The 24,511-nt window shown below is 34.5% G+C and overlaps 1 protein-coding gene across 4 annotated transcripts in view; it reads right to left on the minus strand.

The window, feature by feature from the left end:
- Nucleotides 1–24,511, minus strand: part of LOC149782405 (inactive tyrosine-protein kinase 7-like) — a 107,975-nt gene that overhangs the window by 57,405 nt on the left and 26,059 nt on the right. For 3 of the 4 annotated variants that reach the window (XM_089933790.1, XM_089933791.1, XM_089933793.1), the window contains exons 4-6: nt 22,282–22,554; nt 12,406–12,711; nt 5,634–5,936 (exon numbers count right to left, since the gene is read on the minus strand). In XM_089933790.1, coding sequence (XP_089789916.1) covers nt 5,634–5,936; nt 12,406–12,711; nt 22,282–22,554 — 882 coding nt within the window. The remainder of the gene's footprint in view (nt 1–5,633; nt 5,937–12,405; nt 12,712–22,281; nt 22,555–24,511) is intronic. The other variant, XM_089933792.1, reaches the window with a different exon arrangement.

Consider the following 24,511-nt stretch of genomic DNA (forward strand, 5'->3'; position numbering starts at 1 on the left):
TCTCCTCGATGACAGGTGCTAAGTATCAAGATGTATTAGCAAAATAGGACAATCAGTCCAGGTTAGTAGAAACCTTCCTGTTCAGTTTTGTTAAATAATGTTGAGTGGGTGTCACAAAGTAAGCCTTTACAAACATGTTTTGTATTTGCACAAACCTGAAAGGCAGGCATAACAGGATGTTGTTGCTAAACATATAGACCTGGGAAGAGATTTGAAGGTTTATCTAATTTTTGTCCCTGCAGCCATGATGTCATTGAATTGTGTATTCTTAAGGTTTATGCATTATACCTGAACTATACAGCATGACTGAGTTTCATTTATGCAAACAGCATTACCCAAGAGTGGTTTATTTATGCATTACATTGTTTCATGCCATGATGCAAAAGCCACAACAACAAAAAAAAAATAACCTTAAGCTCTCTAGACTGGAGCTGGATAGCAATATCACAAGAGTTTTGTCAGGAAGCTGTCTAACCTATGGGAGCAAGCTTCAGCTGTAGAGGTAGATGAAAGATAAATTGCAATCTCATTTAGCTATCTGTATTATGTGATAGAACTGTTTTATATATTAGATGCTGCATTACTAATTATAAATTTTTCAGGTAGTCAGACCTATGTCATATTATGCCATGCTATTATGTACATCATTTTCTGTTTTTAAGTTAGCCATTTTAAAAATGAACATAAAAACAGGATTGATTTAAATGTTGCATGTATCTATGATTGAGAAAATGTTGGAGTTTGTATAGACTGTAAATTTATTCTTGTTGTATACAGATTCATATACAAAGATGATTGTTATAGTAATAATCTATCGGTAGTGATGAAATGAATTAATATGCAACAAGCAACTTTACAAGTACAGATGCATGACATATATCATTGCATTTGTATATGACTATGTCTCATGTAATACATGGCTTTAGTCATTATATTTGCAGCTGTCTGAATTTGAAGAGATGTTTGGCGATGGGACTGGAAATTGGACGTGTTAAATTTAGAGATGTGATTTTGGCTGTAGGGTCATAATTATCTTATATAGTATAACACTCTAAATTGCGACTTTGATTTGGAGAAAGATAATGGTTTCCCTATGGTGAGGGACCAAAGCTTCTGGACCAACAGGTCTGCAGTGAACATGGACATCTCTTGCAGGTCTTTCAGCACATTGCTGGGGTGGGTCAGGATATACATGGTGCATTAATCATCTGACAGAGTATTGGGACTCAATATATTTTGTAATACAGCTGGATACAACAATTTATATGTTTCATTTTTGAATTCGTCAGTGTTACTATTGCAGTGAAACACCAAAATTTATATCACTATCTGAGTGAAAAAAATACAAATTTATGTATGTCCTACTTTTGGATGAAATATTATTCATACTTTTAATTCCATACATTTTTCACCCTTGGTGAATAATCATAACTCATTTGTAGTTCAAAATTCATACTTTGGTACTCTTATATTATTAGCAATGTGTATGCATTAGTTTGTTAAATCCATTTTTTAATTTTATGCACACGAGTTTGGTGTCTTATTTAATCATTTTTCATCACATTATAAATAAACGTATCATTTACAAAATTGCTTTTAGAGTCTTGGCTGTAATCTAGTCCCAACCCAGATCATCCTCTTTCACATGTTGGATAGTACACTTTTGTAGATGTCTGTGGTAAAAATTGCAAAAATTGGTCAAACATTCTAAAGAAGTGCATCTATTAAATGCAAACTAATTTAAAGGTTATTTATTTGTATTAATTTCTAAATTCTAATCATCCAAGGTGATAGATCCATAAGTCAATAATTTTTTGTTTGTAAATTATATTCATAATTCTTGTTGATTCCTTGTTTAATTTAAATGTTATCATTTTCAGTTGTGAACAGTACAACACATATCATGAAAGGCTGAAAGGTCTAGACAACACATATCATGAAAGGCTAAAAAGTCTAGACAACACATATCATGAAAGCTGAAAGGTCTTGACAACACATTTGGTAAAATGCTGCCAAGCTATGTATTTATACATTTTTCAATATGCTTTTATTCTGACTGGTACTGGTCATATTTGACAGCAAATGGACATAATTTGTACAAACATTAAATTTTCTCCATGTGTATATGCTTGCAGTCTCTGCAAAATTAGTATCATGATTTTTTACATTCAAAAACCTGTAACACTGGTCAACAGTGAAATCATTACAGACTTGAAAAGGCCCTAATCTGTAGTATTTTGGTGTGCCGAACACGAATATAACCGTGAAAAATTTGTATTGGCTCTCGTTTTGAAGATATTCATATACCTCATTTTCTATGTTTCACTGTGTAAATTTCTCCAGTAGGACTGCAGCAACATCCGGAATAATGATGTAACATTCCATAATACCATCATGCTCACATCATCCACAGTTGATTGCATCATTTTCTGATGCAATGCAATACTAATGCCATGCGGCTGCTGAAGTAAGTTGACGTCAGCAGTGTACTATACATGTGTAGGCCTATTATACTAATGCCAGGCGGCTGCTGAAGCTGACGTAAGCAGTGTACTATATAAAGCCCAATCAGATAGGTTCAGCATTTAAAATATTTTAGACGTTGTGCGAGACAGTTCAAGCTACTGTTACATAAAACTTATTATTTTATCCATTTACGTACAATAAAGAACAGTAATGCCTCGAAAGTGTGTTAATACCGCGGACAATTTTTGCTATATTTGTGGGGAAGTGACATTTGCCAACCAGAAGAAAAGTATCAATTCTCAAGTGAAGAAGGCATATCATCTTTACTTCGGATGCAAGGTTGGTGCCAAGACAAGCCTTGGGCTCCGCATATATGCTGTGCTACATGTACAACACAGCTTTCACAGTGGTTGAATTGCAAAAGGTCATCAATGCCGTTTGCAGTCCCAATGGTGTGGAGAGAGCCAAGCAACCACCTAAATGACTGTTACTTCTGCTTGGTTCCTCCTCTTTCCGGCGGAATAACGAAGCGAAAGAAGTCGAGAATAGTCTACCCAAACATTCCGTCTGCATTGAGACCAGTTCCACATGGTGAGGGACTTCCTATTCCAGAACCTCCAGCAGAATATTCTCTTGATTCATCTGACGAAGACAAAGGTGAGTCGACCTGTTCTTCTCCTGGTCCATCAGCATGCAGTGATCCAGATTTTCACTGTGGTGCATCATCAACCCCACACAGAATAACACAGGAAGAACTAAATGACCTGATTCGTGATTTGGACTTATCAAAGAACAAGGCAGAATTGCTAGGATCAAGACTCCAACAATGGAATCTTCTAGAAGAAGATGTCACAATTACTGCATACCGAAAGCGCCACCAGCAATTGGAGCCTTTCTTCAGAAAGGAAAGTAATCTGATATTCTGTTCCGATATTGAGGGCCTCATGAATGCTTTAAAAATCACTCATGACCCACAAGAATGGAGACTATTTGTGGACTCTTCGAAACTGAGTCTCAAGGCTGTGCTTTTGCACAATGGAAACATTCTTCCATCTATTCCAGTAGCGTATGCTGTCCACATGAAAGAGACATACGATAACTTAAGGCAGCTACTGAATTCCATTGAGTATAACAAGTACAGCTGGCACCTCTGTGGTGATTTGAAGGTAGTTGCCCTTTTAATGGGACTGCAGCAAGGATATACAAAATACATGTGTTTCTTATGCGAGTGGGATAGCCGAGCAAGGGAAATGCACTACATGAGGAAGGAATGGACTCACAGGCAGAATGTAGCCATTGGAGAGAAGAATATCCAACACCCAGCTCTGGTTGAGGCTCAGAAAATCTTGCTACCACCCCTTCACATCAAACTAGGTTTGATGAAGAACTTCGTGAAAGCCATTGACTGGACTTTGCCAGCATTCCGATACCTGCATGAAAAATTCCCTCGACTCAGCGAAGCAAAGATTAAAGAGGGAGTTTTTGTGGGTCCTCAGATTCGAGAGCTTTTCAAAGATGACCGGTTCAACAACTTGCTGGAAGGTGACGCGAAACAAGCATGGAATGCTTTTCGCCTAGTTTCTACAAACTTCCTCGGAAATGTTAGGGCAGAAAACTATAAGTAACTAGTAGAAGACATGTTGATGAAGTATAAGAAACTTGGCTGCAATATGTCTCTAAAGATTCACTTCCTTCATTCCCATTTGGATTTCTTTCCTAGCAACTGTGGTATTGTTAGTGATGAACACGGCGAACGTTTTCATCAAGATATCGCAACAATGGAACAAAGATACCAGGGAAAATGGTCCACTACAATGCTGGCTGACTACTGCTGGACACTCCTCAGAGATGCTCCCGAACAGCTGTACAAGAGACAGGCGAAGAAATCTAAGATGTAGTCAATGACTTGATTTTTTATAGGTAGGCTATTACAGTTGACCTTTTACTATTGGAATGCATTTCGTTATGTAAACATTAATTTCTTGCAGATTACAAAAAAACTAGAGCCAATTTTGCAATTTGACTGTCATATTCGTGTTCAGCACATAAAAATTGATAAGAATTGACTAATTTTATTTCAGTAACATGACTTTTGTAAAAATTTGTTGTCCAGTGTAATTAGTTGATGATAACTCTATGCTTGATGACAGGTTGACTCTACCATTAACACTAAAATTTTGAAAATATTTACAAAGAATATCTTTGTCTGATAAAAAATTTCAGTACTTTTTGACAAATGTATTGTGCTAACCCCCCTAGACTTATCATAGGAGCACACTTAATGCCTAATACACTGTAGAGGACAGATACAGAACTGTGTCATACAATCTTAGTCATGAAAAATTGGAATCATTGCCATTATATCCATTACATCATAATAACATGTTTTACTGATACAGTAGCACCAAATGTATTGATGGTACAGGAGAACACACAAATGGCGACCATATGAAACAAATGCACTGTCCTGTCCTCATTAATACTAAAGTACATATCTAGATTTCAACAATATGTTCAACTTTTTAAATAATGTTACCAGTTCCAAGTATATTCATATGCATATTGAGAACATGATTGATTCCAATTAAAAACTGACTAGGTATCAGGCAGACTTTTATACTAAATATATCATGGAATTGTTACATGGGTATCCATCTACTAGACAGTAAAAATGAAGGGTTATATTCTTTAATACAAGACTATATTTACACCAAATTAGAAGAACCAAGAAAACATTTATGAACAGAAAGATAACATTTATTTTTACAGCAAAGTTTTGAAGACAAAGGGTTTTCATACTTATTATAAATCAAACCATTTGAAAACTTATGAAATCTTTACCTAATGTAAGACAATACGAAGGCCTTATACATTGTAAATAAAACCTGAAGGGATTGGTCTTCCAAGTTTCAAGTGACTACAGTTCTTGGATAAACAAAACACAAAACATGTACCTTGCCTAACTGGGTTAGTATTTTGATGCATTTATAGTTTAACTCCAACTCTGGGAAATAGCCAATAATTTCACCATCATTTGTTACCTGTTTATACCTGAACACACATGTGCTAAAACATGTGGTAAAACAAACATGAAACAGCACCTCGATGATAGGAACATTCATATATAAATCTTGGATGGCTGCATGTATTTTACTAACTGTACTTACAAAATACTTTCAAAGAAAATGGACCACTCTGTGACACTGCTCCAACATGCTCCCATGCCTCACATACATAGATGCCAGCATCCTGCCTCTTTAGTGGGTTGATGGCAAAATTTGACTGGTCAGAAGAAAAGGAGTATCGGTCACTCGCAGTGATATTATGGCCATTTTCCCTCTTCCACTGATAGTGCATAGTTAGTCCCATACCAGGTGGAACACTTGTTGATTGAGATGAACAATGTATTGTGTATTTTTCATTTTCAAATGGGTCTGCCACTTCCAATACTGAAACATTAGTTGGAATTCCTATACAAAAGAAAAATTCATAAGTTAATGAAAGAGTAGAGCTCAGTTCCAAAGCTTACACACACCCTCCCATTGGTCCTAGTAGATCATGATTGAGGGATTGTAACAAAAAATTATAATAAATACTTGTGTCCTATTGCCACACATGCAAGTTTACAATTTTTTAAAAAAAAGTAAATTTAATTGCAAGTTGTTTTGACCCCTCTCTGGGTCAACAAGCTGCAGACCAAAAACTCAAGGTTCTTCACAGATGGCTAATATCAGACAAAACTAGGTATCATGTTTTATGTGTAACTACCCAGCAGTTTAGGAAGATGGACATATGCACAGACAAACAGATTAACGAATGGAAAAAAGAGAAAGAGTCAATTGCAATATCCCCGATGATTTGTTTTTGAAAAAGCATTACAACAAAAAAAAACAATTGAACCTATGAGTTGTAAATGCCCTTAGAAAGGTTAACAATTCATTTTATACAGTAATTCTGCATTTGCTATTAATTTCCCTAGTAAAATAATCCATTCCAGGATCTGTAAAATGGAAAACTACAGAAAGCAACAATACAGTACTTTTAATTTTAAACTATATAGATGATCCTACATTCAGTGCACATAGAGTATGTTTAACAGTCCTCAAAACTGAGAACCTAACATTTTTACACAGAATCCAATTTAAGTATTTCAGTCTGACAGTCGTCTTGGCCTATAACATCTTTGGATCCAGGTGACCAGGTGATCTAAGGCACACACTTGTACATATCACTCACACATCTTACCCCTGTCCTCATTTGGGGAGTCTTGACTGAACTGATAATGGTGTGTTAGAAAGTTTCCCCTGCCAAATATACTGGTTAACAGGTATAGCCTACCATATGCTGAAAAATGGCCTTTACCCCACAAAACAAAACTGAGTCGATGACATTTGGATCCCACAAACTAATAGGTCTCTTCTGCACCCCAAATGCAAGACATCATTAAACTTTAACAACATCACACTGTTGAGAACTTAAGTGTTTGATGAGAGACAATTTTTCTACTTTCTTGATCTTAGCCTAAGATAGGCCTCTTCCATATACTGCAAATGCAAGACATCAAAAAGTGATAGCTGTACAGACACAATTTTTCTTATTTGTGTCACAATGATTCTGGTCTCTTACTTTATTACCCCAAAAAGCAAAAAGCTGTGTGGAAATGATTTTGGACCTTGACCATTGACCTTCAATGGGTAGGCTTCCTCTTACTTGAACTGTACTCCACTTAAACTTTTATCCAGGTCTGTACTGTTGCACTAATATTATTCTGCTGACACCATTTTCTTTTTCCAGTCCAAGTGACCTTGGCATTTGACCTATGCACCTCAATATCAATGGGATTCTTTCTTGCCCCAAGCTATCCACAAAATTTTGTCCAGGTACAGTACAGATCACATGATTTTTCAATTTTATATGCTTTGCAGTGGAGAGAGAGAGAGATAGAGAGTGCAAAGTATTCAGCAGAAATGCTCCCACCATGTTTATGTACATCTTGACTGAGTTAACACAGTATCTCACAGAGTATAGTTCTATGTAACATGCTTCCTCATGAAGTTCTAATTGATGACCACCACTGAGTGGATGTGGTCTCAAGAAAATCTGCATCAATTTATATATATAATTATTTCTTTTGAAGCATTTCGCTAATAAATGTATACTGAGATTATTCACTTATTCATAAACATTGCTAGTTCTAATGAAAATAATGTATGATATATAACATAAACTGACTTTTTAGACAGTATTAAGAAGATATATAAATGCCTCATGAAATTCATTAAAACTATGTTGCATGCATTTGAATCTTTGTAATGATGTGCCAACATTCTTTTGTTGAATCGTAGCAATATGATCCAAAGTGTCCTTCTTTGAATTCACGATGATTCCAAGTTGATGTGTCTTTTCAAGAATAATATACAGCGGTTTGTATTTCCAGAGCATAATAATTTGAATTAAATAATTTGAATTAAATCAAATACAGTACTGAAGACAAAAATACAAAAGATTCTGCAAGATCTTACAGCAAGAAATTTTTTTTTAGACAAACAAGATTATAAAGCCCTCTACCTGACCTAGGTCATAATTAGCATTTTCTGAAAATACTATGATTTAATGAAGTGTTTTCATTCTAGAACATTCTTTACTAAAAGTATAACATAGATATACATAACAATTCACTCCATAATACTGTTAAGTTCCTCTCACATTTTCATTTCGAACTTTGATAATTAAATTATTTATTAAGTTTTGGAAAACTTGTTGGTTTTGCTTCTTTCTGAACTTAGTTTCTGAAGATACAGTCATAGCATGAATACAAAATAATCCTGAAAAAGTTCTATTAAAGCCCAAAAGAATGAAAAGTTCTACACAAATTTCAGAACCAGAAAATGTACTGGTCTGACAAAAGGGTTTTGATGTTATCAAAGTAGCAATCCTGCATAACTCCTTTGAATAATTCACAATAAATCGATCAATATATATATATATATATATATATATATATATATATATATATATATATATATATATATATATATATATATGAATAAAGGAACCTGTCTATGAGCCACAAAACATATAGAAAAATAATTAGTTAATGTAACATAAAAATATCCATTCTTTCCTTTTAGCTCTTTTGCATTATCTTTATGGATGCTCTTCAGGTGTATACATCCTTCCTTTACAGACCGCTCCGGTGGCCTGGTGTTAAGAGTATCCATCCTGGATGTGGGAGGTCATGGGTTCAATCCTTGGCTGAGTCTTTCCAAAGACTTCTAAAAATTGTACTAACAGCTGCCTTGCTAGGCAATCAGCATTACGAGGTTAGTGTTAGGACTGGTCAGCTGGTTTGTGAGTGGGACATGATGCTATATGTCTGTGGCATGATGCCCCAGTGCTAGACATCACTTCAAACTGCCACAATGCAGACATCATAGTGATATGACTGGACAATTGTTAAAGCTATGTTAAAAGTCTAAATCACACACACATACCTTCCTTTACAATATTTTCATAAATAAATAATCATTATACTGTTAGTTATGTCATTTAATTTGTGTACACGATGAGAAATGGAACTTTCATATGTCTATATATCTCACATGTATACAAAATAAAATAATTGTAATGTTGAAATCTTATGTATATGCAATGATGTACTGATACAGTGTAAAATGTAATTCATACAAATTAAAACAATTAAAAAAGTAAAAAATTATTCTGCCATCATGATATGAAAATGTATCACTGTGTTTATGGAATGTATCAATAATCATACTTTAATTTTGTAAACTATTAAGGTCTGGGTGTAGAATACGTATGAAATACAGTTCCTTTTCCTCAATTAAAGATTCATTATTACTTCATAATTTATATAAGGGAAAGGCTTTGAAGTTTCCTCCTGGAAAGTTATGTTTATGTTTACTGACTTTTAATAACATGAGCTCTTCTGTTGTTGTTTTTTTTGCTGAGTATGTACTGTCAGTCTCCTTCTTAGTTCATTTTTGATCTGACCTATGTAAAATGCTTTACATCAAACATGTCCTGTTTAACCTTAAATAGCTTACCATTTTTATATTTTATTGAGTTTCCTTCTAAAATATTTGAATTGGTTTTGCATCTATTCCTACCACAGTTTCCTTCTATAATGTTTGAATAATTTTTGCATCTATTTCTACCACAGTTTCCTTCTATATTTGAATAAGTTTTGCATCTATTACTACCACAGTTTCCTTCTAAAATATTTGAATTGGTTTTGCATCTATTCCTATCACAGTTTCCTTCTATAATATTTGAATAAGTTTTGCATCTATTCCTACCACAGTTTCCTTCTATATTTGAATAAGTTTTGCATCTATTCCTACCACATGTGGTGACTCATGAGGCCTCTCTTTCAATCAGGTTAAATTTAGACCTGGTAAGAATTTGTTTCAAATTCTGGTTTGCCTCTTACTATCAATAACTTTTTTTTTTCCAAGACAGTTTTCATTATATCACTACATCTGGGTAATTGTTCACATATTTGTACCATTAGTATTATATTTGTATTCTTTGGTTTACATGTTATAACTAAAGGGATTCTATTTAATGATAGGTTTATGTTTCCATGGATATTTCCCTTGATTGGTCCATTTCATTTTGCTTAGGGTATTCCTTGGCTGATAATTTCCTCTGGGTAATTTTGCTTCCGAAGGAGATAATTATGTGTATCAGTTGGTACACTATAAATAGTAATATGTGTTCCAGACAGATAGTTTGATGAAAATGTCAAGGAAAAGAATGCTTATTTGGTTCTTTCTTTGTGAATTTTTTAGCGGGATGAAATTCACCATCATGGAGGAATTTCTGCTCATAACTTATTCCTTTAATTTTCATCATTCTGATGTCTGCATCAAACTGATGTAATACTGTTCCTCTCCAAATTAATTTGTTTACATTATCTTCCACTGGAATCAATTTAGAACCATATATTGTCAGGATGATAGGTGTTTCCTTGTTCAACCTTGTCCATATATGTCACTATTTTTTTAAAATTTCAAGCTGTTCCTATTCTTTCATTTAAAGACTTTTCCCAAATGTCTCTGATAGATCTTCATATTCCTGTAACTTCCTGATGTATATAATTCATGCGTGTGAATTACTATGGAGATAAACTTAAATTATCATGTGGTCTGTCATTTGTATGAGTTGTCTGTTCATGATCATCAATATGCTAGTTAACATTACAAATTTAATTTTGAATACATATGTGATATATCGATATTGGGAGGTTGTTGATTTCTTGCCATGTTAATTAATGTTATAATACCATCAAATTGAATATTTACAAAAATATTCTAAAGGTAGAGCATCCACAAAAATAATGAATAAATACAGGAAAGAATAAAGCATGTTGTTGTTATTGTGGTTGTTGCTGTAGGGTTTAACGCCATTTTGCAGCACAAGATAGGCTATACATGGCGTCCAGTATAACCGGTGGAGGAAGAACCCTGGAAAACCCCAGTAAGAACCACCGACCCACAAGAAACTACTGGCAGGCTTTCTCATGTACTGCCATCTCACCTCTGTCTGCGTGAGTTCGAATCTCAGGCTCGGCTAACATTAGTACATATAATAATAATAATAATAATGACTCTTTAAATAAGGTCATTATTATTATTATTATTATTATTATTATATGTACTAATGTTAGCCGAGCCTGAGATTCGAACTCACGCAGAGGTGAGATGGCAGTGATCTGTAATGGTGAGCGCTTTAGACCACTCGGCCACTCGGGGCCCCAAATAAAACATGAGATATTTTTCTGATCTTTTGTTGCATTAAATAAGTAAAGAATGTTCAAGATTTTTGAAATCATGTTTTATTGTTCAAATATATAACTGAATAAAGATGGTATTCAAATATGAATTACACCTGATGTCTTAGTCTTTCCATGGGCAATCTACATTAATCTTCTGTTCAAATGCCAATAAGTAATGTCAATCGGCCCTTCAATAATAGTTTTCAACAGTGTTCAAGCAGAGGTACAGTGATGATTTGTGGGTATTCATCCCTCCAGTGTGGAACATAATCACTATGTTAGGATGGTGAAGATTAAGTCAACACCCATGAAAAGATACCAAAACAAAATCATGTGAAATGTACTGTATCTAATATAGAACTAATGGTTTGTTTGATGGCAAAAGTCACTGTTCTTCTTTCTGTCACAGTAACATTGGCACTAAATGACTTCTTGACTTCAAAATTAAACAAACCTTTTCCTTGCCATAAGTGCAAGATATTCACAATGTTCAGGCCCAGTCCTAGGATATGTGGGTCCCAAGGCAGCATGAGGGTCCCAAGGCAGCATGCAGGGCCCAAGGTAGCATGCGGGGCCCAATGCACCAAAAGCATTGAGCGGGACTTCAAGCCAAAAAATTGCATTGTGGAGTTGATTTCCTGAAAACATGGGGTCCAAGGTGATTGCCTCATTAGCCTTGCCCTAGGAGTGGGCCTGCAAATGTTGGTAGTAATAGATGGTGGGGTACTTGAGCTTTTTATGCAGAAACCATATTTCTTTGTTCAGTCATTGTAACACCAATTTTGAACCTTTTTATTCCAAGATCGATAATTTTCTTCTTTACCAAAAATGCAAGGCATACAAATTCTTTGGTAACCATTGATGATGACAGATCACTCTAATTGGATTGCAGAACCAATTTTTCTTCTTTCACTTGGATAGGCAGACAGATGGTTGGACAACATCATAATACAATTAAATCTGCCTTATGGCAGGTGTGTACAAAAGTTATAATGTACCAAGGAGTTGACTGCCTTTCCCAGGACCAATTCATAGTCGTCAACCCAACCTACACCTTTCAAACCACGGCTCTAGTAAGCTAAGCACTAAAACAATGATGTTCTGTCTACAGACTTTGTGACTTTCATAGTATATTATACCTGCTATAACAAGAACTTGTCCTCCAGCATCATTACTACCAGTAATTGGTTTGTAATAATATCTGCCAGCATCACCCACTGTGAGATTAAGTAGACGGAATGATACTATGCCAAGGGAAACATTGCCAATATCTCTGACTCTGTTGATGTAACGGGGAACTGCAATGCCTGTGTCATTATTTTCATCAAAACGAATGACAGTGGAACCATTTGGGCTAATAATTAACCGATACACTGAGATATCCATCCAGTTTGTTCTCCAACTCATGAAAACGTCTCCCTGGGGTACTCCCACAGCAAGATCACCTGAAGAAAAAAGAATATGATTTATTAAAACAGATACTTCAGTATTGAAAATTTAAATGATTCAATGTTAATAAGAAATTTGATGAAAATTCAAGTTACTAGTGAGCCTAATATATGCATATGAGAGAAATAATATTGTATAATGTAACTAATGTATTATTATTATTATTATTATTATTATATGTTTGGGATTTTTGTTTCTTTTTTAACAAGATATATGTGAGCTTTGCTGAGATTTAGAAGTAAATTTTCTGGTGCATCAGTGCCTGTAAATATGATACAAAATACCATCCATAATTCATGATAACTTCAATCTTCACTGTCCAATGGATTTTTTATTCACATTACCCCACAGCAATCCTTGACATATGCCTGGCATGTGTTACCTATCCACATCTAGCCAACAGGATTGTTTTACATTTACATTAGAGTGTACCTATATAGATTCTATGTTGGTGTTTGGACTGAGACAATGTAATCCCAGTCAAGGGGTTACATTATCTGTCTCCTGACTTGGCAAACCTCATGGGGAGACACATAATGTAACCCTGTGACTGGAACTTCCTTGTCTCGGTCCAAACCCCTACATAGATTATTTTTCTCACCCAATAGTTTTCTTTAAAGTATAAAGAACATTTATTAGTGTAATATAGTTCATAAGCAAATGTTTACATGTGGCTCATTAATACAAATATGTTAATGAGGGGTGTGGTGTGACCATTGCATCTGATGTACACAGTTTATATGTGTGAGCAAAGAAAAATAATAACATAAAATGTCGCATAGTAATGAGGCATTATCACATTTAATGTATGGATGTTATATGCAATTGACTGTAAATAATTAATAATTATTTTCTTCAGTTCCAATTTTGAAATGTTACATAGTAAATAATGAAACAATAGTGGGTACTTAGCTCTACTGTAGTTTTACTTCGTACAAGCTGTAAGGAAGAGTAATATCTTTCTTTCGATTATTCATGGGTAATTAGAGATCTGTGTCGCTATTATATATAACTATTCTTTTCTTTGGAGGAGGTGAAACTGTTTGTGACATACTTGTGTTACCCTTAATATTGACTGTAAAATTACCCCTGTGTATAAAAGACCCTCCAAATATGGACCCTAGCAGATAACCATGTGATAAACTTTCAAGTTCATGTTAGATTCTTTGAAGAAGAAAAAAAATTCTCTTTTGGAAATATGGCAAGTGCTACTGAGAAATTTGCTTATGGATTAATGTGCTGATGGATAAATGATTCCTTCTGGCTGGTAAGTGCATTATTTGTCATTACTTATTGTAGGTATATTTTTGATTCAATGGGGGCACAATGGATATGCTTCAACAAAATTAGAATAAAGCATGTTAGACATAAAACATTTCTGGCTGTTATTAAGTTTTCATAGTTGTTAGAAGAGTTGGGAGGCTATGAATTGTATAGGTCTAAATTATATGTCCATGGATCAGTGTTTCTGTCATAGTTCATTTCACACAGCATTGTGAACTTTATCCTATCTGTAGCATAGTCAATTTTCAGGTCAGCATCATTATTTGTAGCTAACAGTATATAATTTGTTTCACATAAAGTATTTAAAACTAGTTAGGTAGCTTTAGCTACATTTATACATTTAATGATGCTGACCTGAAAATGTACTGAGCTAGGCCTGCATATAGGATGAACTTGACGAAGCTGTGTGGGACAAACTAGCATAATACCAAAAAGCTCGACATCGTATGCGTGTGTGTCTTTGTCTCTCTCAAAATGGTTTTGTATGGTGTGTTGTAATAGATCGATTGATCTGATGTTACTATATTTTTGTTATCAATATGTTGTTGTTGTTGTTTGATTTCAGAACAACTATGTCAGGCACAACAGAAGACAGCAAGGATTTTTTAAAAATGAAAAGTAGTTCTGAGTACAGGGACACCTTGACTGAGACGACTGGTCCGAGACGACTAGACTGAGGTAAGAAAAGTAAGGTTAGCAAAACAGCTAAATATCTCTGTTGGATGGGTGATAAATAAAAATCAGCATATGGCCTATGACCTGGAAAACGGTGCACCTGTCTGAAAGTTAGAAGGTTAGAAAAAGAAATTGTATGCTCTGGAATGACTGCAAGTGCAAATTTGATCATCATAAATGCACAAACTGCATTGCTAAAAATGGCATTCCCACTTACAATTAAAATGTAATCCAAATGTAGAGCTCGTTAAAGGTACTTGTATAGACAAAAAGAATTAAAAGAATCTTCATTGTCATTTTATTCTTTTGAAATGCTAAGTAATAAAAGCATCTCTAATATTCTTGAATAATGACAACATAACAAATTTGGTAAGAAAAATACCATCTTAGTATGTTCACAAGATACCTGTAGACATAATAAAACTTTTTGTTCTAATGCCACTTGACCCTGAACTCGATATATTTGTCAGACTATGACTGACATATGTATGACTTTGGAAGTCAGATCAGTACCACTTTCCTTCATGACCAACTATACATCTTAAAAAGTCTTTTAGTGAAAGCCATATTGAGATACACTATCCATTCAGTTTCATGTCAATCCTGCAGGGGAATAATGATAACAAACCTTTAGTAATAGATGGATAAAAGATGGATGTGGATGAAGGACAACAGGTCATCACATAGGCATTTCTGGCTTTAACACAACTATGCTCAATTAAAGATCAATAAATAGGTTTATTTATCATGCACATCAGTGATCTAAATGTGAAACTGCTGAGTCCAGATTTATCTCATAAATATTGTTCAATGTGGATTTTGATGTTTGTGAGTTGTATATGATATTCACGGAACCAGTAAAAGGAGTATGGCTCAAATATAATATTCTTACTACCTTCATATTTTCAAAGATGATTGGGAATAATAAGGAGCCACAATACTCTTCTCATCTTTGCTTTGTATTGCAATTTCTAATACTGTTGTCAATAGTAAAACACATACATGTACAGCTAGAATTTTGTTTGTAAATGGTCTATCTGCAATAAGATTCACCAGGATTGAAGACGATGGTCATTTCACTGTTAGGATATAACCAGGCTAATGCTACAACATATATGTAAATGGCCATCCTATAAAATCTAACTAGCAAGCATGTCACCAGAGATTTAATCTAGGTTCATGCTGGATTCAATTTTGTTTTGTGAAGTGACATCTCTCACATGCCTGACTAAGGCAAATTTAATGAAAAAATTGGGAGGGGTGAGTGTAGTCAAAATTTTGTTATATTTTTAACAAAAATATTAAAACAGCTATTTTATTAAATCTTCAAGTTAAATAATACACACATAAATCAATGAACTTTATGAAATTATGAAAATGTGGTTAGCCTGATTCAATATAAGTGCTGCGTGACTTTATTATTATAAATAGGTTACTGCGAAAATTAGGCAAAAGCTATAGAGGCAGATGTCCATTCTTCCAATATTTACTGGCTGAAAGCTAATACAAACTCACAAATCCAGACCGCCCAGATATAAACTTTACAGATAAAGAGCAATCTAGGTGACAGCGTTTTCCCCGCTTGATAATGTGGTTGGTGCTAAATTCAGGGAGTCTTGTGTTACTACTGAAGCAGAAGGCACTCTCTGTATATTGATGTAACTGTGTGAAGGCTGAAAGGGTGTATGTGTTATGATCAGGTAAGTATCAGTAAAATAATATATTTTATAAGAAATCAAGTGATTTCTTCTTCAAATATGTTACCCGATCATAATACCATAGAAATTAAGTACAGTTTAAGAGGCAAAGGAAAATACATCCCCTTACCATGAACATACCACTTCCAGTCGCCTAAGGTACGGTATATGAGACAGTTTGTAAACAAACTGACTGGAAAAAAGGCTCCTTATGTCAGGAACGGGCTTCAGAAGAAGGAATATATCTGTCCAGCAAATCCAGCAAAAACTGAGTCATTAAGAAGCTGTCAAACGATCCGGGTAGGTGACCTTTTGTGCCACGGCTATAGGTTCCAACGGATCAGGTTAAGACTTCGGGATAAAAAAATGTATCAAGTAAAAGCAGAAGTCTACTCGGATCTCCATTCCATAAGACAGATACTAACAAAGAACAGTTTTGCTCATAAGCAATGTCTGTGGCAACTGTCTTAATGAGTGAGGATGAGAAGCCACTTCATTGGTGTGGGGTTATTTCCAAACTACAGAACAAATAACCCTCTTTATCCAGGATGAAATCGTCTCCGTTGATATATCCTCCTTTTCTTCTGTTACGAATAAGAAGAAGCGTAAAATCCCTCAACTAACTGGGTTGATCTTCCTTAAGTACCACTTCGGTGCTCACAATGGGTAATGTAGATGTCCACAGTAGACAGGTATTTAAAACCTAAGTCTGATTACCCATAAACCTGTTCTTTACAAATAAGCAGTGGGTGTCATGAGTGATGCTGACCCTTTTTGTTGGAAATGCATATTGACAGGTCCACTAAAGGGCATGTATTTGCTTATTATGCCTGCTGTTTGCCAATGCAATGAGAAAGCAGGTCTTATATGAGAGGTGAACCAAAGAAGCTCTTAAGAAAGGTCGAAAGGTGTCTTGTTCAACCAAGTTAGTACCTATGACTGATTCCACTCGGGCACGGGTCCAGGTCACTGAACGTGTGCAATCAAAAGAATATTGGATATGTCTTGTTTGTCAGATATACTTTATCCCATGATGACGCACTTTACCAGTGACAGTGCATCATAGGATTTAAATGTGATTGCTGATAACTGTCTGGTGATAACTGTCTAGTGATAACTATTTCTTGTCGAAGCCATAAGAAGTTAGCTATTGAAGCCTCCAGTGGTGTACACTTTTCTTGTGCAAACTACTGTGAGAATATTTTCCATTACTTTCGTAAGCCACCTCGCTTGAGTGATTTCTCAACCACTGAATGTGAGAACTGTTTGTTCTTTAGGGCTTATTTTAATTAGATGCAGAACTGAGAATTCAGCAACTCTGGGCTGGATCAAATGCCTACCATGATGGTTGCCTGAGCAGATGAGAGAATATATCGATTTCCTTGCGATTTTGTTGCAAGACTGACGAGAATGTCGATCCAAGAGTCCCCATGTGAGTGGAGTAATTAGAACGAGGAGACACATTCTTTCAACATTGGCTGTTCCAATCAACAGAAAGAGCATCGACTCTCCAGGACTCTCGGTACGGGCAAGAATATAATTTAAGCATTCCACCCTGTCAACAATCAGTCCTACTAAATAATGCTAAGCCAGACAAAGCAACACAAAGCCTGAACAAGCCTAACAAAGATACACAAAGTCTGACAGTCATGTAATGTCAATTTAGAAAAGTGTATTTATATTTAAAATTATATTGATGAATAAAACAATAACCTAACCGAAAGACTAGTTTTCAACATAACTATTCCAAATGCAATGACCAAAGATTGGGCGACAACATTCGAATTCAAACAATGAAAAGTATTAACAAAGTCCGACAGAATTCGTATTAGAAATGTTTCTTAGTATTTCATAAACTGTTAATCTGAGTATCGAAAGAAAATACAATTTTTCAGTGTATGTCATAATGAGTTATCAATTTTGTGTCTACTTTCTTTTATTGTTGACAGTGCATATCCAAGGTACATATTCAGACAAAGTCATACAAAGTATATTAGATTTTCAACATACAAGTAATGAATAACAGGTAATTGGGAGCCAAATTTCAAATTTGTTTTATCTATCAAAAACATAAAAGCCTAATCAAATCGTAACTAAAATGTTATTATTTTGAAATGTCTGTATCCTGATCATTATTTCAAACTTGTGCATCTTTAATGTATATTATTATTTTCAAATGTTTGTATTTTTCAAACTTGTGTCCTCACTGTACGTAAGAGAGTTGAAGATGTTCTGTTCATACTTTCACTCTGATGTGGAATAAGTGGGGGTTTTGTTTTGCTTAATGACCTAGTTTTCAATCAATTGACCCTGATGACCATAATTTGCTAATGACTATATTTGTTGTTGTGGGGTTTAAATCCATTTTTCAGCACAATATAGGCTATACATGGTCGCCAGTATAAATTGTGTAGGAAGAACTCAAGAACATCCCAGTAAGAACCACCAACCCACGAGAAGGTACAGTCAAGCTTTCTCACATACCCACACTGGCTGGGCCCGAGTGTTGAACCCATGCAGACAGAGGTGAGAATGATTGGCAATGATCCATAGCGGTGAGCGCTTTAGACCACTCTGCCACTCGAGGCCCCTACTAATGCGGCACTTGTTTTGAGAATCTAGATGGGCATCTAGAGGTCATCACGTATCTATGTTGTAGTGTGTGTGGTGTGTGTGTGTCAGTTTATGGTGACATCTAGCACTGAGACATCATGCTGCAGACATGCAGCATGATGTCCCACCCAATCACAGTATCCTGACAATAGACTGACCAGTTCTAACACTAATGCTGAGCACCTAGCAAGGCAGCTGCTAGTATCCTTTTACAAGTCTTTGGTGTGACTTGACAGGGGTTCAAACCTGTGATCTCCTGTATCTGGGGCCGATGCTCTATAACCACTAGGTCACCAAAGTGGTTTTGTAACAGGTTAAGTCTGGGATGTATCGCAACATAGAGTCATGAGGTCGTACATAAGGAGGAAGAAGTAAACAGCTATTCATTTCTATTCCTATTTAAATTTCAGTCTGCAGATGATGTATTTACTGTTGTGTTTACATTTAGATATATCATTTTTTCATTAGACATAGCAGCAATTTATTTTGTAAAATCAATATATTAGACATTATTAGTGTACGTTTTTTCCCATGGTCTCTCCAAGTTCATTCCAATACAATTTGCAAACAAAATTCCTTTTTTTCTGATGTGGGTTCACGGCAGCAACATCATTCTCAAGAGAAATTGACTATTGCCTGGTATCTCAGATTTTACCCAAAAAGTAAAGACTGATCATGGAAGAAAAAAAATGTTTGATTTTTTTTCAAAGCTCCCTTACACATACTAGTCAAATCTCATGTCCATCTTTTATGACCTTAAATCACTACACTTCTTGAACTTGGTTGTCATCTCTGTAATGAAGTGCAGAAACAAACTAATGCCTGCACTATATATATATATATATATATATATATATATATATATATATATATATATAATGTAAACGATGTTGTCAAAATGACTTGGAAGTGTAACAGTTGTCAAGCAGTGTCCAAACAATTCTCAATCAAAATCTTGAATGGTACAATAATTGCAAAATTAGGAATAAATTCATTGGAATTCACAAAAATGCTAAATGCAGCATAAAAAAAACAGTATACTGTCTTATTATACCACTAAATAAATTATGGAAGATTTGTAAACTGAGTTCAAGATTAAAAGGATTTTATTAAGGTGATTTTTACAGCTTGATAGCAAAAGTAAAATCTGGTTTGAACTAAGTAAAATTGTAACAACCTAATGACATTTACGGAGCAGACACAATCTGTTTCCAGAAGATTATGGGGTATGGTATCACTGATAGACACTGAAAAGTAAGGCACCACAGATGGATAGTACTGTATTTCAAATAATTTTTGTACCCTTTAATTTTTCATACATAATCCAGTTATCAAATTCATATTTAAATGTATCATAATTTTTGTACATGTCATTATATTTTTTGCAAAATCCATTAAATTATCAGACATAAAATTTCTACTACGAAGATTTACGTTTGCACAAGAGATCGATACTACCGTGTTGCCATTTTGTTTTCACAAAAATTAATAATTAACTGTTGGTGAGAAAATACAATGACATGCATAAACTCTCTTATGGTCATTAGAATATATACTGGTACTTATTAACAAGTGGATAAAAGGACTTCACAGATGATACCTTTAAATATTGTTTTTAATTAGTTCTCCTTATAAAGTCCAACACTGTAATAAAACAATACATGTATCTGAAAATGAGTTTTAAAGCACTTTGATGTTTCTTATGCAACAAAAATTACATCTCAGTACATGCTAAAGTGAAGACCACAGACCCATGGTCAACTAGTCTTATTGTTCCATTATAGTCATACAAGCGTAAAATATAAAAACCTTGTCATTTTCTATCATAAATTTGAAAGTCACGGACTCCTTTAAATTGATTTGTATATATACATATGCTATCATTTAAGTATTTGTTCTGTTTTGACATTTTATTGCAAATCTATTCAAAGATATACCCCTCTATTATCTTTATTGGTGAGTTCAAATAACAAGTAATGCATATGATCACTTGTCCTTATAAGATCTGCTGTATGGACAACAGCTTCAATAGTACATTGACAAATTTTCATTTCCCTAAAGAAAGCTTCATTTTCCTACAGGCAGCCTCGCTGATTTGACCTATTCTGTCAATTCTTGCCCTCACTCTGGTTTCAACTGGAATAGCCAAAGCACTAAGCATGTTTAATTACTGTATAAATAACACTGTACAGCCATGTGGTTGTTGTGACAATGTACATCATAACTAAAATGAATTGTTGATTTAGCGGTGTTTATTGATAATGGAATATAGTAGGGTTGTAAGACATGATGATTATCACAATTGTCAGGTAACTCAAAGTACTTTCTTTATTCTCTTTGCAAAAGCTACAAATAAAAACTACCCTGAATAAATACGGTCTTGTATACAAACAAATATTTTTCATCTCTGTCACGTGCGTGCACACACACCCATGCACAGCACGTGCACTCATGTGCATTAAAACGTGATTTCAAGTTCTTTATATTTTACTGCAATTTGATAATGAGATTATCGCTGCTGTAAAAATACAAGTTGCACTTAATTTATTGACAGTGTGGACTCGTATCATTGCGTATAATTTACCAATAAATAATACCCTTAATGAATACATGTTCAAACCATCTTAATCATTTTGCTATTATTACGTGTAAGACCTCGATACTGATATTTATGTTTTGACTTTCGTGCACACTAAAACATAACATGTGATATGTCTTACATGTAGGACTATCATTTTTTCAACATTACACAACATAACAGCTATATATGCTCTAAATGCAGATGAGCTTTCACACTGAGACATAATCCTCTCTCTCTCTCTCTCTCTCTCTTGTTCACTAATAACAACAAAAATCTTTTTGAGCAATTTTATTTTTATTGTAATTAGATTCTTGAGTTGAGAGCAGAATGAGACAGAAAATATACGTTTACTGTGTACGTTTGTACCGTTAGGTTGTCAAGTAGCGTGTGTTCCATAGAATTTGTTCAGGTACGATCCTTTTATTTTTCATACACAGTCAGAACCACAAATTGACAATTATTTATTTTACATATAATGTTTTGTAGACTGAAATTAATAACTATTTTTTCATGTCTGAAAAATTACATGAAATACGGTACTGCTAGTACTACTACAACTACTACTTATTATTATTATTATTATTACTATTGTTGTTGTTGTTGTTACAAGTGAGAAGACAAACAGAAACAGGTAATACAAATATATATATATATATATATATATATATATATATATATATATATATATATATATATATATATATATATTAACTTACAGAAGACAACTACACTTATAGTTGTTGTAGCTGTTTTATATGGGATTCTGGAGTTAGAAGCTGTGCATGTGTACTGTCCAGTTTGACTTCTTCCTACTGAAATGAAGGACAACATCCCTGTGTTGCCTATGCTACTACCACCTGGACCAGTCCATCTGTATTGACACTCTGGGAAGCAGTCTGTTGAGCAGTTGAGAGTGAAAGAAGATGATTCAACAACTTCATGGAAAGTAGTGTTTGGTGATAAATGGATATTTCCAATGTCAGGTCCATCTGTGAAAATAAACAAGACACCCACTGAGCCTAATATTATTCTCCTCGATGGCAGGTGCTAAGTATCAAGATGTATTAGCAAAATAGGACACATAGTCCAGGTTAGTAGAAACCTTCCTGTCAAATTTTGTTAGACTAAGCTGAGTGGGCATCACAAAGTGAACCTTTACAAACTTGTTTTGTGTTTGCACAAACCTAAAAGGCAGGTATAACAGGATGTCTTTGATAAACATATAGACCTTGGAAGAGATTTAAAGGTTTATCTAAGTACTGCAGAATTGCGTACTCTCAAGGTTTATGCATACCTGAATTACAACATGCTCGAGTTTCATATCTGCAATCAGCGTTATCGAAGAGTGGTTTATTTATGTCTTACATTGTTTCAAAACACTGAGTAAGGTTCACCCCATGATGCACGAGTAACGTGCAGTGCTTTCAATGAGAAAACCGATAACCTTAAGCTCTCTCACTGTACAGACTGGAGCTAGACAGTAATGAAACAAAAGTTTTCTCAGGAAGTTGTCTACTTTACAGGAGCAAGCATCAGCTGTAGAGGTACACAACTGCATTCTCATTTAGCTGTCTGTATTATGTGGTAGAAATGTTTGATGTATTAGATGTTGCAGTATTTATTCTAAATTTTATAGACAGTTGGACCTAAGTCATCTAATGCCATGTTATGAGGTACATTATTTTCTGTTTTCTAGTTAGCAATTTTATAACTGAACAGACAAACTGGATTAATTTAAATGTTGCATGGATTAAACATTGAGAAAATGTTTGAATTTGTATAGTTCTGTAAGATCATTCTTGTTTGATATAGATTCATATATGAACCTGTTTTTTTATAATAATAACAAGTAGTTCTAATGAAATGATTTAATATGCACACATGAGAACATGCATAACATATATAATTTAATTTATATTTGACCATGTTTCATGTGCTATATTGCTTTAGTCATTTTATTTTTAGTTGTCTGAATTTGGAGAGATGTCTGACTATGTGTCTGGATTTTGGATGTGTTAAATTTAAAGATGTGATTTTAGCTGTAGTGTCATAGTCCGCTTGTGAAGTTTTATATAACACATGTGCCACTCTAGGTAATGATGTTGATTTGGAGGAAGACAATGGTTTTTTTATGGTGAGGGACCAAAGCTTCGGGAACAACCTGCAGTAAATGAGAGTGTCACCTGAGAGTTCTTCATCACATAGGGCAGGGCTACTATGCATGGTGGCCCCTTGATCATCTGAGAGTGTGGTGGGATTCAAGATATTTTGTGATTGCCAACTGGGTGCCCCAATTTATATGTTCCATTTTTGAACTTATCAGTATCACTATTTCAGTGAAAATATTAAATTTATATCACTATTTGAGTGGAAACTTATACAGTTATGCATATCCTACTTGTGGAAGAAATAGTATATATACTTTTCACCCTTAGTGAATAATCATAACTCATTATGGTTGTGTAAATTCATACTCTGATACCCTTAATGATAGATGTAACACTGTTCACTGCTTGTGTTAATTTATAAATTCTGATCATCTATGGTGATACATCAATAAGTCAATCATTTTTCTGTTTATAAATTATGTTCATTAATTCTTGTTGATTACTTATTTAATTTAAATGTTATGATTTATTCCAGTTAGGAACAATATTATTTTATTTATATCAATTGTCATCTCAGTGTGCCTCATTTTGTTAAATCCATTGTTGGATTTTATGCACATGAGTTTGGTGTCTGATTTAATATTTTTTCAATCCCATTATAAATAAATATCTCATTCACAAAATTGCTTTTAGAGTCTTTGCTGTAGTCTAGTCCAAACCCAGAGTCCTCGTTGTAATCTAGTCCAAACCCAGAGTCCTGGCTGTAATCTAGTTCCAACCCAGAGTCCTTGCTGTAATCTAGTCCCAATCCAGATCATCCTCTTACACATGTTGTATA

The sequence above is a fragment of the Sinohyriopsis cumingii genome, chromosome 15 (assembly GCF_028554795.1).
Source record: "Sinohyriopsis cumingii isolate HCF-2022 chromosome 15, ASM2855479v2, whole genome shotgun sequence".
Lineage (NCBI taxonomy): Eukaryota > Metazoa > Mollusca > Bivalvia > Unionida > Unionidae > Sinohyriopsis > Sinohyriopsis cumingii.